Below are 18,111 nucleotides of genomic sequence, written 5' to 3'. Positions count from 1 at the left end.
TGCCTTTCCTCTCTATATCCTTCATTTTTCATTCTTTCTCTATTCTTCTTTCTCTCTTTCCTTTCTCTTCACTTTTCTACTCATCTGTTTTCCTTCACCTTCTCTCCCTAATCCTTTTATCTCTCTTCCTTCTCTGTGCTCCTGTCTCGTGTCACCTTCTTTCACACTTGCTACTGGATCTATTTCCTGTGTTTTTCTCTGTCTATCTGTCTTTCATTACATTTCCTCTCTCTCTCTCTCTCTCTCTCTCTCTCTCTCTCTGTTAGCTCCCCCTCAATCCCTCCATCCTCTCCCATTGTGGCTCTGAGCACCATGCTGCTCTGCTGAGACTCTCTTTCTTTCTCTCTCTTTCTCTTTCTCCTTCTCTCTCTCTCTCTCTCTCTCTCTCTCTCTGTCCTCCACCATGAGTCGTTTCCTGTCTAAGTTGGACCCCAGGCGTGTCCAGTGGAGGGCATTTAGCTCCCGTGTGCTCCGCACCAAGCCGGTGGAGTCCATGTTGGAGAGTGAGAGCAGCACTAAATTGGCACGTGTCCTGACGACCTTTGACCTCGTCTCCCTCGGTGTTGGCAGCTGCGTCGGTACGGGAATGTATGTCGTATCCGGGCTCGTTGCTAAGGAAATGGCCGGCCCAGGGGTGATCGTGTCCTTCATCATTGCTGCCGTGGCCTCCATCCTGTCAGGTGACCACGTCCACTTCCTGTTGTAATGTTTCAGTCCTGAGTGTGATACAGAGTGTAGTACAGAGTGTAGTACAGAGTGTAGTACAGAGTGTGATACAGACTGTGATATAGAGTGTGATACAGAGTGTGATATAGAGTGTGATACAGAGTGTGATATAGAGTGTGATACAGAGTGTGATATAGAGTGTGATACAGAGTGTAGTACAGAGTGTGATATAGAGTGTGATACAGAGTGTAGTACAGAGTGTGATACAGAGTGTAGTACAGAGTGTAGTACAGAGTGTAGTACAGAGTGTGATACAGAGTGTGATATAGAGTGTGATACAGAGTGTGATATAGAGTGTGATACAGAGTGTAGTACAGAGTGTAGTACAGAGTGTAGTACAGAGTGTGATACAGACTGTGATATAGAGTGTGATACAGAGTGTGATATAGAGTGTGATACAGGGTGTAGTACAGAGTGTGATACAGAATGTGATACAGAGTGTGATATAGAGTGTGATACAGAGTGTAGTACAGAGTGTGATACAGAGTGTAGTACAGAGTGTGATACAGAGTGTAGTACAGAGTGTGATACAGAGTGTGATACAGGGTGTAGTACAGAGTGTGATACAGAGTGTGATACAGAGTGTGATACAGAATGTGATACAGGGTGTAGTACAGAGTGTGATACAGAGTGTGATACAGAGTGTGATACAGAATGTGATACAGGGTGTAGTACAGAGTGTGATACAGGGTGTAGTACAGAGTGTGATACAGGGTGTAGTACAGAGTGTGATACAGAGTGTGATACAGAGTGTAGTACAGAGTGTGATACAGAGTGTGATATAGAGTGTAGTACAGAGTGTGATACAGAGTGTGATATAGAGTGTAGTACAGAGTGTGATACAGAGTGTGATATAGAGTGTGTTACAGAGTGTGATACAGAGTGTAGTACAGAGTGTGATACAGAGTGTAGTACAGAGTGTGATACAGAGTGTGACATAGAGTGTGATATAGAGTGTGATACAGAGTGTGATACAGAGTGTGATACAGAGTGTAGTACAGAGTGTGATACAGAGTGTGATACAGAGTGTGATACAGAGTGTGATGCAGGGTGTAGTACAGAGTGTGATACAGAGTGTGATGCAGGGTGTAGTACAGAGTGTGATACAGGGTGTGATACAGGGTGTAGTACAGAGTGTGATACAGAGTGTGATACAGGGTGTAGTACAGAGTGTGATACAGGGTGTGATATAGAGTGATAGAGGGTGTTTTATCCATTCTTGGAAACACACACACACACACACACACACACACACACACACACACAGAGGAGCATTTATTTACACTGCTGTAATCTCTGATGTCTGTGAGAAAGAATAATGGTAATATTGTAATATGTCAGCAATAAAACAGTGAAACAGTGTTAGATCCATCATGATGTTCATCGTTAATATTAGATATACCCAACGTTAACATTATCCGCTCGGCTGGATGTGAGTGTGGAAGTAACAAATAGTCTAATAAAAAGGAGAGCTGTGAAAACGCATGTGTAACTCTTTATTTTGTCGATGTTTCCTGTCATGTTTCGTTCTCATTCTTCTGTTCCTTGTTTCCTACATTCCCTGTTTGGTCAGTGGAATAAACAGAGCTGCAGCTACATTCAAATATTCATTTTGTGTCCTAACTACTCAGGTTTTTCACAAACATCATTAAACGCCCTGAAACTCAATTTACACCAGAAAGAAATTTAAATTTAGGGACAAAAGCAGAAAAAACCCCAAACTCACATGAGCCAGTTATCTAGCACACTCATGTGTTAGTGTTATTATTTGTGTTAGTAGATATTTCTGGAACAGTTGTGCAAGGAGTCTCCAGTGTATGTAGGAATTCTGACTGTTCTCCTGCAGGTGTGTGTTACGCCGAGTTTGGTGTGCGTGTGCCGAAGACGACGGGTTCCGCGTACACCTACAGCTACGTAACGGTGGGCGAGTGTGTGGCCTTCTTCATCGGCTGGAACCTGATCCTGGAGTATCTGATCGGCACGGCGGCCGGAGCGAGTGCTCTCAGCAGCATGTTCGACTCGCTCGCTAACCACAGCATCAGCTCCTTCATGATCAGCCATGTGGGCACGCTCAATGGCCTCGGTGAGTGTGTGTGTGTGTGTGTGTGTGTGTGGTGATTCAGAATCTTATCTATAAAAGAAAAAAAAACAAGCTGATAACACATTTCCATGGTGTATCATAATCGTACCAGATACACGTTGTTTCCGAGGTGTATTTATAGTAAATATTCCAGTGCTGCATGTGGGGGAAGAACACATCTGCTTCCTGTAGATAGACCACACCTACTTCCTGTACATACCATATAAATAGTTGTACCATATAAAGGTGTAAATATTTCCCCCTGTATGTGCGTATATTTCATTTTCACTGGTCCAAAATGGTTTCCTTTTCACATTTACGCTAAATCTCTGCAGAAAGGATCGTAAACGGAATATTAGCCTGCATGTAAACGTTCGGATTCGGGAAGTTACGTCAGTATTTACGTGGGGAAGTTCCTGGTATTCAGAGTCGTGTTACGCAGCTGCTTAAGCTCCACAATCAGATGATTAATATCACCTGCGTAAAGTTCACACCTCTGAAAGCCTCTGAAACGAGGTTTCTCAATACAAACACTCACCTTTAAACCTAAAAAAGAAGGATAGACAATGCAGGATGAAGAAGGAAATATACTTTTTTCTACGCTGTTAAATGTATGTACATACTGCTCCTCACTCGAGCCCATATCATTAAGTTTAAGATCCGAATCGAGCATAGCTGAGACACACCTCGTGTGCATAACTCTCAGGTAAGTCTGGAGTTATGTCTGCACTCTGAGTCCTGAGGGGTTGCACCTAAAACTTCTGTATAGGATGAAACTGGGTCTGTAGAAAACACCAACAACGCAACAGTTCATCAGCATGAGCTACAGATTCATTATGAAATGCATGAGTAATAAACTCTCAGAAAGGTGATTTAGATCAGACTCGTAGTGGGAATCGGGCTGGAAAATAGTCCTGCTGCCTCCTGGTAGCTGCAGGAGCTTCATCAGTCCAGCCTGTCCGTGTTGTGTTCAGGTAAAGGTGAGCTGGCGTACCCTGACATCCTGGCTCTCATCATTGCCGTCCTCGTCACGGCCATCGTGGCTTTGGGAGTGAAGAACTCCGTCGGCTTCAACAACGTCCTGAACATTATCAACCTGCTCGTCTGGGTCTTCATGATGATCGCCGGGTTTTTCTTCGTCGACAGCTCCAACTGGGACGGAGGACGATTCCTGCCTTTCGGCTGGTCAGGGGTAACGACACACCTGTAACACATTTGTAGAAACCCTGTAACATCCCTGTAACATACCTGTAACATACCTGTAGCAACCCTGTAGCAACCCTGTAACAACCCTGTAACATCCCTGTAACATACCTGTAGCAACCCTGTAACAACCCTGTAACATACCTGTAGCAACCCTGTAACAACCCTGTAACAACCCTGTAACATACCTGTAGCAACCCTGTAACAACCCTGTAACAACCCTGTAACATACCTGTAACATCCCTGTAACATCCCTGTAACATACCTGTAGCAACCCTGTAACAACCCTGTAACAACCCTGTAACATACCTGTAACATCCCTGTAACATACCTGTAGCAACCCTGTAACAACCCTGTAACATACCTGTAGCAACCCCGTAACAACCCTGTAGCACACATTTGTTAAATGTTCAGTAATATTTCAAAATACACTGTTTAAAGACTATAGAATGTTAGTAATATAACTTACATTATAATATAACTACATTGTAAGTAATATAAGTTGCTATAATAGAATAAGTAAGTAATATAGCTGGCACTATAGCCCCCTGTATAGCCCTGCAGAATTAATCATGAGAAACTGCACCAATCAGAAACAGAGCTGGAAAGAGCTCCGCCCTCCAGTGCCAGTCCACATTTAGTTTTATTAGCCTGTAGCATGAAGACGCGATTAATAAGGATGTGAAGTAATTAAAGGCGTGATGATGGTGTGTGTGCAGGTGATGCAGGGCGCGGCCACGTGTTTCTACGCCTTTATCGGCTTCGACATCATCGCTACGACAGGAGAGGAGGCGAAGAGTCCGAACACCTCCATCCCCTACGCCATTACAGCATCACTCATCACCTGTCTCACTGCCTACGTCTCTGTGAGTACACACCTCAACACACACACACACACACACACACACACACACACACACACACACACCTCAACACACACACACATACACACACACACACCTCAACACACACACACATACACACACACACACCTCAACACACACACACACACACACACACACACACACACACACACACACACCTCAACACACACACACCTCAACACACACACACATACACACACACACCTCAACACACACACATACACACACACACCTCAACACACACACACACACACCTCAACACACACCTCAACACACACACACACCTCAACACACACAAAACAAATAAAAACATGTGTACACACACCGCAGGACACACCTGCACACAAAACAGTGCACATGTACACACTTACTATGCACCAGGACACACACTCACACACACCTGGACATATTCACACCGTGGGCGTGTTGGAGCCAGGTGAGTTGTGGAGCATGGCTGTTTCATTACAGATCATTCCTGATCGTTCCCTCGCTCCCTCACACCTGCGCCCGCGTCGGAATGATGCTAATCCAAAACCGGCTCTTCGCCTCCACACCTGCCTGTCAGGAACGCCGCTAATTAGTGTCTGTGGCTATGTTAGCATAGCAGTGGCTAATTTTACATTTGAACATGGTCTCGGTGTTGTGTAGGTGAGTGTGATCCTCACCCTGATGGTGCCCTACACCCTGATCGACGCCGACGCCCCCCTGATGGAGATGTTCTCTGTGCACGGGTTTTACTCGGCCAAGTACGTGGTGGCTTTCGGCTCCATCGCCGGACTCACCGTCAGTCTGCTCGGCTCGCTCTTCCCCATGCCACGAGTCATCTACGCCATGGCGGGGGACGGCCTGCTCTTCAGGTGAAACAGCAAACCTTCCTTACTGTCTTTTCTTTTTTACACAAATTACACAAATACCGATTCTGTTTGTTTGTTTGTTTGTTTGTTTGTTTATTTATTTATTTATTTATGTATTTATTTACGTGTTGGGGCACACTATTTCTTAACACCTTCTAATTAAAATACAGACTTTTGGGATCTAAACTGATTTGGAGGCGGGGCTACGAAGGTCTCCAGTTTGTGATGTCACAAAACAGACTCGAAACATTTTCGAACCAATCGTAGCGCTTTACACAATACGAAAGAATGACGACGAAAACCTTTATCCGCAGAACTTGCATGCTTAGCTAGCTGGTGTTAACGATGAACATGGCGGTTGTCATGGTAACATTATATTCTGACAGGTTTTCCTGCTATTAAAGAAATCAGAGAGAAGATAGCGGTGTAAATCGAGACTCTGGAGTTGATATTAGCGATGGTAGCGATATTAGGGCAGGCAGAAGGACACGGATACGTTTCTAAACTGAAATTTGGACGTATTTATTCGTAATGTGACGTTTTTATATGTTTACGGTGTTGAGATGTTTTAGGCATAAAAAAAATTACTTAATACAAATTACAATTAGAAGTTTTATATATATGTTGTGTGTGTGTTGAGTAACTTAACGTGTCACCGGCGATGTTTTCACGTGCGTGTTGCAGGTTCCTGGCTAACGTGAGCTCGTACACGGAGACGCCGGCGGTGGCGTGCGTGGTGTCGGGTTTCCTCGCCGCACTCCTCGCTCTGTTGGTGAGTCTGCGCGATCTGATCGAGATGATGTCCATCGGCACGCTGTTGGCCTACACGCTCGTCTCCGTGTGCGTGCTGCTGCTGCGCTACCAGCCCGAAAGCGACATCCACGGCTTTGTCAACTTCCTGTCTGAACAGGAAGTGGCCAGGAAGACGGAGAGCGAAGAGAAGGACGAGTACGAAGAAGGTGATGAGTACAACGTCGATGACGGTGGTGGGTGCATCTCGAAAAACACTTGCGGCGCCAAGAATCTCCCGTCGCTAGGCGACAACGAGATGCTAATCGGGAAGTCGGACAAAACCAAGTCTAGCTACGCGGCTAATCATCCGAACTACGGCACCGTGGACAAATCGACCGGGATCGAGTCTGATGAGACAGAAAATGCCTACGTGCAGAAGCTAAAGAGGCTAATGGGGCCACGTTATTACACGCTGCGGATCCGGCTGGGTCTTCCGGGAAAGATGGACCGTCCCACAGAGGCCACGGGCCGGACGGTGACTCGCTGCGTTCTCCTGCTCTTCGTCCTCGTCTTCGCCTTCTGCTCGCTGATCACGTTCGGCACGGACTTCATCTCTGAGGGACAGTGGTGGGCCGTGACGCTGCTTGTTCTGCTGGTGATCTCCATCTCGCTGCTCGTCTTCATCATCGTGCAGCAGCCGGAGAACCCGAAGCGTCTGCCCTACATGGCGCCCTGCGTGCCGTTCGTCCCCGTCTCGGCCATGTTGGTCAACGTTTATCTCATGCTCAAACTCTCCGGAATCACCTGGATCCGCTTTGCCGTCTGGTGCTTCATAGGTGAGAAACGTCTTCGTGGTACCTTCATGAAAAGTTCTACACCGTGTTCTTCCTCTGCTGTTTCTTTCACCTGGGAATTATGAATGAATGAACCTTTAATGCACCTGAAAGACCTGTACACACTTAACCACACACCTGGACACGTCTATACACAATAATACACACCTACACACCTGTATATACTGTAAACACAGCTGGACACACCTACAGGCACACAAGCACATACCCACACGCACAATAATACACACCTACACACCTGTATATACCGTATACACACATTGATACACACCTGTACACCTGTATTCACACCTGGACACAAATCCATCAACATCAGGGCAAAGCTACACACCGGAATACATTCACCTAGACACACCTACACACAGCTGGGAATACACAACAATACACGCCTGTGCAACTGTACACTCACATACAACACATACAGTCACCTGGACAAACTTGACAAATACACACACACACACCTACTAGCTGTTTTTTTCTCAGAGTGTAAACGATGCGTGTGATTGGCTCCTCCCACTCTGATTGACAGGAAGGCTGTCCTGACTCTGTTTCTCGTCCGTCTGCAGGTGTGCTGATTTATTTTGGCTACGGAATGTGGAACAGCACGCTGGAGATCACGGCTCTGGAGGAGGAAGCTCATGCCAGCACGTACCAGCGCTACGACATGGGCGTCGACGATAACCTCGCTGTAGATGACAACCTTTGCCCTCCGGGAGACCGCAAACCCCAAAGCAGGACCGAGAAGCAGAACTGCAACTCAGATGACGTTTCAGATCCCAAAAAGTCCTCGTCGTCCCGCGGCAGAGCTAAAACCAAGAACGTGAAGACCACCTTCGAGGCTCTGGTGGTGGACGAGGACTTGGACGAACCGCTGGAATGAAGAAAGTCTAAAAACACTTGGGCTAGATGCTTCTCCAAAGTTTTATTCCGCTTCCTGACCTATTTATCTGTTTTTCATTTGTGTTTTTAACCTTAACTACCGACCAGAAAAAGGAATTATATTTCTAACAGGCCTACTGCATTCCTTTGCTCTTTGCTTGCTATCACACACTCCAAAGACGGGCCGGTAATTACATTACTCCATTCCTTCTCTGGATTTGTATTTCTTTCATTTTAATGTCTCTCGAACTGCAGTAACGAATGCATTGTTTATCTCATGCTAGCTCGCTAATTATCAAAGTTGAACAGCTTTTTCTGGGGAAAAAACCCAGAGTAATTGTAACTTCTGTGAGAAGTTTCCATTGGCGTAGGCAGATTGGCGTTGGCGTTCGACTAGAATAATTTCTGATATTCTGCTAACACGTAAACACGACATGATGAAATTTAGCGAGTTAGCGTCCAGGGATTCTCCTCCCGGTGGACCGTTAATGACTTTCTGAGACCGAGTACCAGATAAAGACTAATGAAGTGCGGAAGAGGAAGCCTAAAGGCAGCCAATCACACGTCAGATCTGCTTAATGAATTCATCAACATTAACGATTATCGTGATGAGGTGTTGCTCCGTGTACGCTGCGTTTTTGGTTTGAAATCAAAATGGGAAAACAGCTTTTTGTTTCGTTTTTGTTTTTCTCTTGGCGTGCACTAAAATAGCTCATAAAATTAATTTTAGAAACGAAAACATTAACCCGCTTTTCATTGTTTCCACTCGACGCAAAGTCTAGAAATCAAATATTCACAAGTATTCAAATGTGAAAAAAATGTACACATGGAGGTGATGTAAGATCATTACTATCTTGTATGATCATTACTATACTAGTTGTTAAAAGCTTTGTGATTTTGAGCTGATGTTAGTTAGCGCTTCGGTTAACGTCTGTGTATAACTGGGCTGGTTAGCGTTAGCTAAATATAATGAACATTTGATTTCAATTATTATTAATAACTCAAAACTAATCAAAATGAATCAGTCATTTTATGGAAAAAAAAAAGAATACATTTTCAGTCGCTCCAGGATTTTTGCGATCGCAGAAATCGAGCAAACGCGGCAATATTCGGAATTTTCAAAATGACCGCGTCATATGACGTCGTCACGACGTGTGTTCAGCCAAAGCCGCTTTCGATTCACGAGTGCAGCCAAAAGGTCTCGTTTACCGACAAACATCACTGTGCAAGAGCGCGCAGAACTATTCCGTGAAATCGCGATATGTAGCTTTCTGCAAACACACACACACACGCACACACACACACACACACACACACACACACACACACACACACACACACAAAAACTCTGCAAATTGCATCGAAAATTAAAAAAAAAAGAAAGCTGCAGTACAGTCCAGCGTTTTTACAATTGCAGCAATCACAAAATAAAATCTGCGAAATCCTGTACGGAGTGAGTTTCCTATTTTGGTGAACGCCAAGAAAGAAAAAAAAACTCAAATAAAAAGTTGTTTGCTTGTTTTCCCCTTTTCATTTTGTACCAAAAAACAGCGTCCACTGACCAGCGTGCCGCAGTTCGGAGGTAACATCGGTAGGCCCGGCGCATCATCACTTCCTGTAGCAGAAGCGTTCACAGAGCTTCAGGTTTATTGTTTAAAACTCCACGCGGAGATGAAACATCTGATCTAAACAGGTGATCAGACTACGATGGATTTCTGCGTTCTCTTCTTACGTTCGTTTTCACTTGAAGGTGCCGAAACCAAAAACTCAAATCTCACTCGTACGCTCTGAGATGAAGTCGTTCTGTGCTACTGACTGTTTTTATTTATTTAAAACCTCGTATTAGAATCTTTCATCCACAACATCTAGCCCAAGATGTTGCCGTGGCTCGAGACAGCCACGAGTTTGCTTGCGATTAGTGCCTTCATGCGTCTCTGGTCACGACTGCTCATGCTTACCGACGTGTGTGTTGGTGTGTGTTGGTGTGTGTTTATTTCTTTTGGTACGATGAAAACGGAATGAATGACACGTGCGTCTTTAATCATTCCTGAAATGTGTGCTCATTCGTGCCTGCCATGTTCCACCATTTCCTCACCAGCTCCGTGTGCTAGCACTGCGCTAAACACGCCTCTGATCTCACGCCGCACTCGTGCAGATTCGAGCCGGTGGAGTTTGTACGAAGCATGACTCCGCCCCTCATTCAGAACTTCACCATTCACCAGTCATACAGTATGTTTTTAAGGAAAGCACAGAGATCATGTTGGTAGGTTTACTCCGGGCGCAGTGGATCAGCGAGGATATGATCCAGGTTTAAAGTCACGGGGCCCAAAGCTAAACTCGTAACTCATTCCACCGTAAGAGGCCTTACGTTTTTCAGTTTAGAACAAACATACATGTCCGAATAAACTAAAGATATTAGTGAGTACAGATGGTTCAATTAAGGATTAATATTCTCTGTTCAGTTCCACAGAGGCCTGGGTCTGGACACGCTGCGCTGAGTTGTTCCACGCAATGCATCTGTAATGTACAGAGCTTTATTTCAGGTCTTGGGCAGTTTGTGTGTGTGTGTGTGTGTGTGTGTGTAGTTTCTTGTCCATGTAGCATGTGGAAATTAAACTTGCGTCGCTGAGTAATTTGCATGTGTGAGAAACCACAATGAGGCTGTGTTCCATTACTGTTTTTAATGCGCCCTTGCTGACTTCCCATTGGTCCGTACGAGATCGAGTGACACTGATGAGATGAGGGATCGAGTCGGTGCCGGTCCTGGTTTTAGTCACTGAAAGGGGCGGAGCTTAAGTTAGCTTTCCGTCACATCGCAGCAATTTGCCAATGATTACTTTTTTTAACTTTACTAAGAGTGACATAGGTTTTATCCGTTTATAGTTACATTGATAGTTTAATGTTGTGGAACGCCTGGGAAATGCAGATGTTGACATTTCTGTGGACTGTGGATTTCTCTGTGTATATATGTAGGAACTGCGCGAAGAGTTATTGCTCGGGAGTTAGCATGTGGGCCAGTAAGCGAGCAAAACACCACAGCGTGCTGGAAGTGCACACTCCTGTGGAATAGACGATGCACACTTTAGAGTGAACGAGGGTGCGCTGAAAGCGGTTTGGGACGCAGAGTGTGACGCAGCAATTCCTCCTGTTTACAAAGCCAAATTCTGCCGACCGCCATTTTCCTTAACAATCGGATATAAAATGGTGTCTGAGGATTTTTTTACGGTCGTTTCATAAAGAGTTTTAACGCCAACGCTTACAGGAAGAAACCCCAAACCTCTGAGTGCACGAACGCCTGGTTCTGTTTTATCATTTACCATTCTCTAAATACTGTCACCATCCTTCACTCAGCATGGTGTGTTCTGATAGGATGAGAGCCGTACAGTGTGTCCTTATTGGCTGAGAGCAGTACGGTGTGTTCTGATTGGCTGAGAGCAGTACGGTGTGTTCGGACTGGCTGAGAGCAGTACGGTGTGATCTGATTGGCTGAGAGCAGTACGGTGTGTTCTGACTGGCTGAGAGCAGTACGGTGTGTTCTGATTGGCTGAGAGCAGTACGGTGTGTTCTGATTGGCTGAGAGCACAGTGTTGTTGTGTTTATATTTTTGAAAATATACAGTTATAAAAGTATAGTTGTTTCAGAATTGATGGCATCTTCAATATCACCATTAGTGAATTATTTCGAACCGTATTTGGCACATTTTTTGAGAATTTCATTGCAGTTTGTGGTTTTTATCAACTTTTTACTGTTCAATGTTTGAGACTAAAGTGTGAAACGTTCCCATAAAACCACACTGATGGGACGTTGAAGGATTTCAATTAGAGCTGCCTGCTGATGATGTCATAACGGGCGTCACACCATCTGACCGATCAGCAGCTTCGCTTCAAATCACACTCTTCAGAAAAGACACGATACAGACTACACTATAATATCAGGCTTTAAATGAATGAATTAGCGAAAGCTAAAAGACGGGTTAGCTACGTCTAGCTATCATGGCGATAGAGCCCTGACAGGATGAACAGTATCGGTGAAGAAAGCGTCGGATTAGTGTTTGATTACTGATAAAAATAAAACCGCTCCCGCTCCAGGAGTGCACTCGGACGTTTGGGAATGAAGGTGTGTATTTTTAAAGAGCTCTTTCAGTAAATTTAAGTGTGGGTATGGACTGTAGTTTGTTCGAGACTCGAGCACTGAGACAGCGTTTCGAACAGAACCGGAGATTGTGTAAAGGAATATTTTATTACGGATCTATTTTAGAAAGAAATTAGCCACTGTTAGCACTAAGACTTGGCTAGCGTTTATTTGATCTATTTCCTGTTGACGATACACGCTGCGCATTGTTGTGTTTGTTGCACAGAGTGTGTGTCGGGTGTGTGTTGTTCGGGTGAGATCAGCTTCCCGGTGTAAACTTGGTCTTTTTGGATGTTATTCTTGTAAGATTTTAAATTATTTAAAAGAAAAAAAAGGCCAAAATATATATCTATATATCTATCTATCTATATATCTCATTTTGTTGTTTTTTTTTGTTTGTTTGTTTGTTTGTTTGTTTGTTTGTTTGTTTCACCATTTGTGGTCCTGCTACCGCGTCACATTGTGTGATGATGTTGTCATGGCAACAATGAAAGCTGTTTATTGCAGACCTGATGAAGCGTCGCTCTTGATTTGCCTGCTTTTCTTGAAATAAACACTGATCTGTGTTCAGTTCTGATCTGAAACACAAACATACTGAAGGGTTGCCGTTAGCGAAAGTCTGAGTGCACTAACGCATCTGTTTACAGTCCATTATCAAGCTAGCTAGCAATATTTGCGACGTATGGTGAGATACAATCGAGCGTGCGATTGCTTGATTTGCAAAATTGAACAAAAGCCCCATGTTTATTGATAGCTAGTAAGCTAAACAGATCAAACTTTATTTAGCGTAATGGAAATTGTAGTAATAGGGTGAAAAAAAAACAAAAGCTAACTCAATCATATGACTGAAACATGATAGCTAGCTAGCTAACAACCCGAATACTTTTTTCGATTCTACAATAAAACAGCATTCATTGCAACATGCAGCTAGCCGGTTTGCTAGCAAGCTAGCGAATGCCTCATACGTACTGTAGCTAGCTAGCAAACTGATGTCGTGTAGCTAAAATCTTCGACTTAAACATTTAGTAGTGTACAAAAACAATTTTACACTAAGCACTACATAAAGATGAAAGTCATGTTTATTCGATTTGGTTCAATTTGATCAAAGCTAATCTGAAACTGCTAGTTAGCTTTTAGCAATACAGGAAAACAGCTGTAGGTATTTCTGTTAACTAAAGTAGTAAAAAAAAAAAATGAGTACGCTTACATGTTAGTGTTTGACTGAATAAAAACCAGTTTGTTTTAGTGCACTTTGGCTTATACACACACACACACACACACACACACACACACACACACACACACACATTTCATCATCATTGCTAACGTGGTGGTCAATGTCGAAGTATGAATTTGTGAAATTCATGCTGTCGAAGTGAACGAGTCATACAGTTTCATTTCACCTGCTAACTGTATGAAACAACATTGACACACACACCGGACCTCGGGAAGAGTGTGTGTGTGTGTGCGGGTGGGTGTGTGTGCGCATGTGGGTAAACACTCTTCAACAAAACTGTGTTACAACTTATGAGTCTCTCATAAGACCACATCCTCCCTTCATTCCCTAGTTTTCATCTTCGGCTGTTTTTCGGTGATTTCTGGGGCCACGGATATTAGCAATATCTCAACATTAGCTTACGCAATATAATCCGCTGCAGTATTTTCCTGACACACGCAAAAGTAAAGAAAAAAACAAGCTCTAAATATTCTAATGAATAATACGAGCATACTGTTTATGACCACGCCAGAGCGTATCAAAGCACAGTGAGATGTAATATTCAGTGTTAGCTTTTTTTTTGTCTTTTTTAAAAACCCTGCTACTTCCACGGTTCTTGTTTAGCTCTGATTTAGCAGAGGGAACTTCCTGAACCTTTTTATCTGTTCAGCTCAAGGTTAAACTCTGATTCAGCGCTAAAAACATTTAGCATTTATTTTGTAGAATTTAATTTTTTTTTTTTTAAGATACGAGTTAACAATAGCAGAGTCTCACAGAAACATGTCAGTGCTGCTAGAATTCATCACAGAGAGAGCAGGGATCCGTTAGCATTAGGCAGTTAGCATTGCGATTAGCAATATGCAGTTAGCATTGCAATTAGCATTTTATGTGGTTAGCATCGCGGCTAGCATTACTTAATAACCATAATGATGAGCAATGTGCAGTTACCATTGTGATTAGCATTGTATAGTTAGCACTATGCAGTTAGCATTGCGATTAGCATTTTATGCAGTTAGCATTGCGATTATCATTATGCAATGACCATAATGATTAACACTATGCAGTTAGCTTTGCGATTAGCATTATACAGTTAGCATTGCGATTAGCATTGTATAGTTAGCACTATGCAGTTAGCATTGCGATTAGCATTTTATGCGGTTAGCATTGCGATTAGCATTATGCAATAACCATAATGATTAACACTATGCAGTTAGCTTTGCATTTAGCATTACATAGTTAGCATTGCGATTAGCATTATGCATTTAGCACACATACAGACACAGCATCTGTTCCCTGCAGGTTTAATTAGCTGTTTCACATGTTAGCATTTTAAAATTATTTTGTAAAGATGCTATTTTTCTAATACAATTCTTTGCTAATAAGATTACAAATAAAAATGGTTTCGTTAACAGAATATAATTAGCATGAACTTCGTTTTTATTAGCACTTCTGCTAATAATAGTGAAGTTTGTAATGGATCAGACTAGCGTGATAGAAATGGAACTGTACTGAGTACTTTTCCCCATTTTTTGCAGCATTAGTTTAGCAATATATTACTTGTAGTATTTTCCCAGATGACGTTTTTTTTTAAAATTATGTATTAAAGAAACACATCCAAAAATCTTAATGGTGCTAATAATAAAACTTAGAAGGGGATTGGTTGCTGTTAAATGCGCATTTTTTCCGTGAGTTCTAAAGGAGCTACAAAAATTCACCTAAAATGTCTAGAGTTACAAACAGTAACAAAATTTGTACGTGATTATTAGCATTTTAGCGTTAGCACTGTGCTTAGCATTACGGCTCCCCGCACATTAATTCACTACTTTGCGTATCCACATTTTAAACTCGACTGTGTAACACAAAGATTATCCCATTAAATATTTCTAGAGCTTCTTTCTAAGAAAGACGATGCGAAGTCATGAAGTGTAAACACGCTGTAAAGTCTGGTTTAATTTCATACTTTCACCTAATGCTAGGCTAATTCATGACCAAATTACAGCCTACTGCTAAAATACATTTTATTTTAAATTAAGCTTCTTTTTTTTAGTCTGAATAGGAATAATGACACCTAAATGTAAACGATTTTCAATGACAGATCATTCTGCTACTGAAAAATACTGAAAAATAGTTCTTTTTTAGATGTATTATTCACCATGTTTTTATGAACGTAATCATTACCAGCATGGCCGTTATTTCCCCGAGTAAAGTACATGTTTTTCCACATTACACAGCTTCCAGTTATCCAAATAAATCATAACCTCTAGACGAGATGGAGCGATGGGACGCCGCCTCACATACTTCACCGTTTTACACGTCCGCAATCTGATCTGAGCTTCAGAGGAGACGCTTTCATACAGAAAAAAAGAATTCTTTTATTTCATTAATAAAATAACACAAAAACATACAAGTGTTTTGTAATAAATAACCAAGCCCGGTGGTAGTTTAAGTTACAGTTCGGCTTTGTTTTCTATCAAAAAGTTTAAAATACAAAGAAAAAAACTTTTACAATTATGAGCAGAACTGTTAGCAGGGTTACCAGGTTTGTTTTTATTTATTTTTTTATCCACAGACTACAGGTTGGACATTTTTATTTAATGAGATTATTTACTTGCGTTAGAATTTAGCAAGCCACATAAATGCCACTGTGTAAATATTACAATAAATTTAATAAGTTAATAAACATACGTAAGCCCTGAAAATGATGCGCTTTATTATTATTTCAATTTAATAATAATAATAGTTTTCTCTTTAATAATTATTATTTCCAATTAATATCTAATTCCAACATATCTTATTATTTCAAGTTCAAATAATACTTTTGACTTAATAACTCGTTACTATTCAGCTTAATTTCTAAATTTTTATAAGATTTTAATAAGCCTTATTCCGTACGCCATTCGTGGGATTCAGCTGATACAAATCTGCGTGTAATGAGTGTTAATTCACGTGAACACGCTCAGATTTACTACGCCATTATATTACATGAGTATAGATTTCAAGACAGTTGAAGTATTAGGTGTCAGAACAATACGTTTGAAATAAGAAGGCAATATCGGTGAATAGCAGGCTAATAAGCTGAAATAACGAACTAAAAACAAAAGAATTGATGTTATTGATGTGAAATAAAGAGATAGCGCTATAATTTTTGTTGACAAACTCCAGGTTAAGACTTCTGTATTTGGACTGGAATCAGACTGGTTTTTAGAAGTAATGTTTTTTTTGGGATGGATTTGATACATAGACCTGGCAACCCTGATTGTTCATTTTTACAGTTCATTATGGTTTTTTTTTTGATGAAGTATGAAAATCAGCAAAGCTGAACATTAACCGTTTAAATAATAATCCAGAAAGAGTGAATAAATGGACAGAGACCTAGTGGATGTAAAGGAAAAAGTTTACAAATATTAAAATGAATATACAAATAACATTTTATGAATATAAAAAAAATCAAATTAACAACAAAAAGAACATTTTAAAATTTAAAAAAAACATTTTAAAAAAACCTCTCTTTAGTATAAGTCCGTGTTTAACAAAACTGGATGTTAATGTTGGATATAATTAGCTTACATCATCAAAAACTGAACACAAAAATCTATTTACAATTGAGAGAGAGAGAGAGAGAGAGAGAAACAGTGGGTAGCACCGTAGAAACATCAGACTTGTGCAGTCTTGGCGTGGTTGCTGGTGGGCGGAGTCTGGTTGGTGGGTGGGTTCTGTTTAGAGTAGTAAGAGTAACGGTTATTTTGGTGGTATGAGGGGGTGGAGTCAATGGAGCAGCAGGTGAGGATGCAGCCCCCCAGGAGAGACAAAGCCCCGCCCACCCAGCCGGAGTACAGAGAAAACCCAAACGACATCAACCTGAGTTCCTGATGAGCTCCAACCGGGAACCAGACGGTGGACACCACACTGAACATTGCTGTGGGAACACACACACACACACACAGGTTAATATAAGCCATTGAGTCTGAGGTGTTAACATCTACTTTATACATATGCATCTTGCCATTCTATTTTGCAAATTAAATGCTAATCATAGCTGCATATTTAAATTCTGCACATAGCAGTGTTCCCTTCAGCACAGCTTTTACCAGAACCAGAACCCAAGCACGTGTGGTATCATTTATCAATAACAACTAATGAAACTGAAATGGAAATTAAATCGACAATATTAGGTTTTATAACCTCTGCTCTACAACGTGTTATACTGATATACACACGCGACTATACTGAAAGCTAGTTTCCTCAGCGTTTGGTTCTAGAAATCACAGCGTTCAGAAATCTCCCTAACTTTCCACTTGGAGTTCCACATGAAAGTTTTTTTTCCCCCAAACTGAAGTATGGTAATTACACAATCTGCTGTTTAACATTAAGACCACACAGTGATGCATCCAGATGGTAGTATTAGGCAGCTAATACCTGACGATAGTGATTTATCTGGCCGGCATGTAGTAGTTCAGCCTTGTGCATTGGCAGAGTGACAGTGGAAATGAGAAAGAACCATCTGGAACATCAACATTTCTCTCATATGTGTTGATAAATACTTTAACAGATA

General features: G+C 41.9%; 2 protein-coding genes across 2 annotated transcripts in view; one reads left to right on the top strand and one right to left on the bottom strand.

Annotated features, from left to right (window-relative positions):
- The first annotated feature begins 349 nt into the window (after positions 1-349).
- slc7a14a (solute carrier family 7 member 14a) lies at positions 350-12,856 on the top strand. The gene is made up of 7 exons (XM_017491752.3): positions 350-680; positions 2,573-2,809; positions 3,781-3,998; positions 4,729-4,875; positions 5,542-5,750; positions 6,432-7,315; positions 7,900-12,856. Exons 1-7 carry the CDS (start codon positions 404-406, stop codon positions 8,211-8,213), a joined length of 2,286 nt encoding a protein of 761 aa, XP_017347241.1. The 5' UTR covers positions 350-403; the 3' UTR covers positions 8,214-12,856.
- A 4,207-nt stretch (positions 12,857-17,063) lies between these two features.
- Positions 17,064-18,111, bottom strand: part of cldn11a (claudin 11a) — a 4,623-nt gene continuing 3,575 nt past the window's right edge. The window contains 1 exon segment of the mRNA NM_001329289.1: positions 17,064-17,475. Coding sequence (NP_001316218.1) covers positions 17,213-17,475 — 263 coding nt within the window. The 3' untranslated portion in view covers positions 17,064-17,212.

Source organism: Ictalurus punctatus, chromosome 17 (assembly GCF_001660625.3).
Source record: "Ictalurus punctatus breed USDA103 chromosome 17, Coco_2.0, whole genome shotgun sequence".
NCBI lineage: Eukaryota > Metazoa > Chordata > Actinopteri > Siluriformes > Ictaluridae > Ictalurus > Ictalurus punctatus.
Note: the sequence above shows the minus strand (reverse complement) of the source record. Positions and strands in the feature narration are given on the sequence as shown.

Coding starts and splice junctions, on each gene's coding strand:
- slc7a14a (XM_017491752.3), top strand. CDS start 404: ATGAGTCGTTTCCTGTCTAAGTTGGACCCCAGGCGTGTCCAGTGGAGG. Junction 681..2,572: donor CGTGGCCTCCATCCTGTCAG/GTGACCACGTCC, acceptor GTTCTCCTGCAG/GTGTGTGTTACGCCGAGTTT. Junction 7,316..7,899: donor TGCCGTCTGGTGCTTCATAG/GTGAGAAACGTC, acceptor GTCCGTCTGCAG/GTGTGCTGATTTATTTTGGC.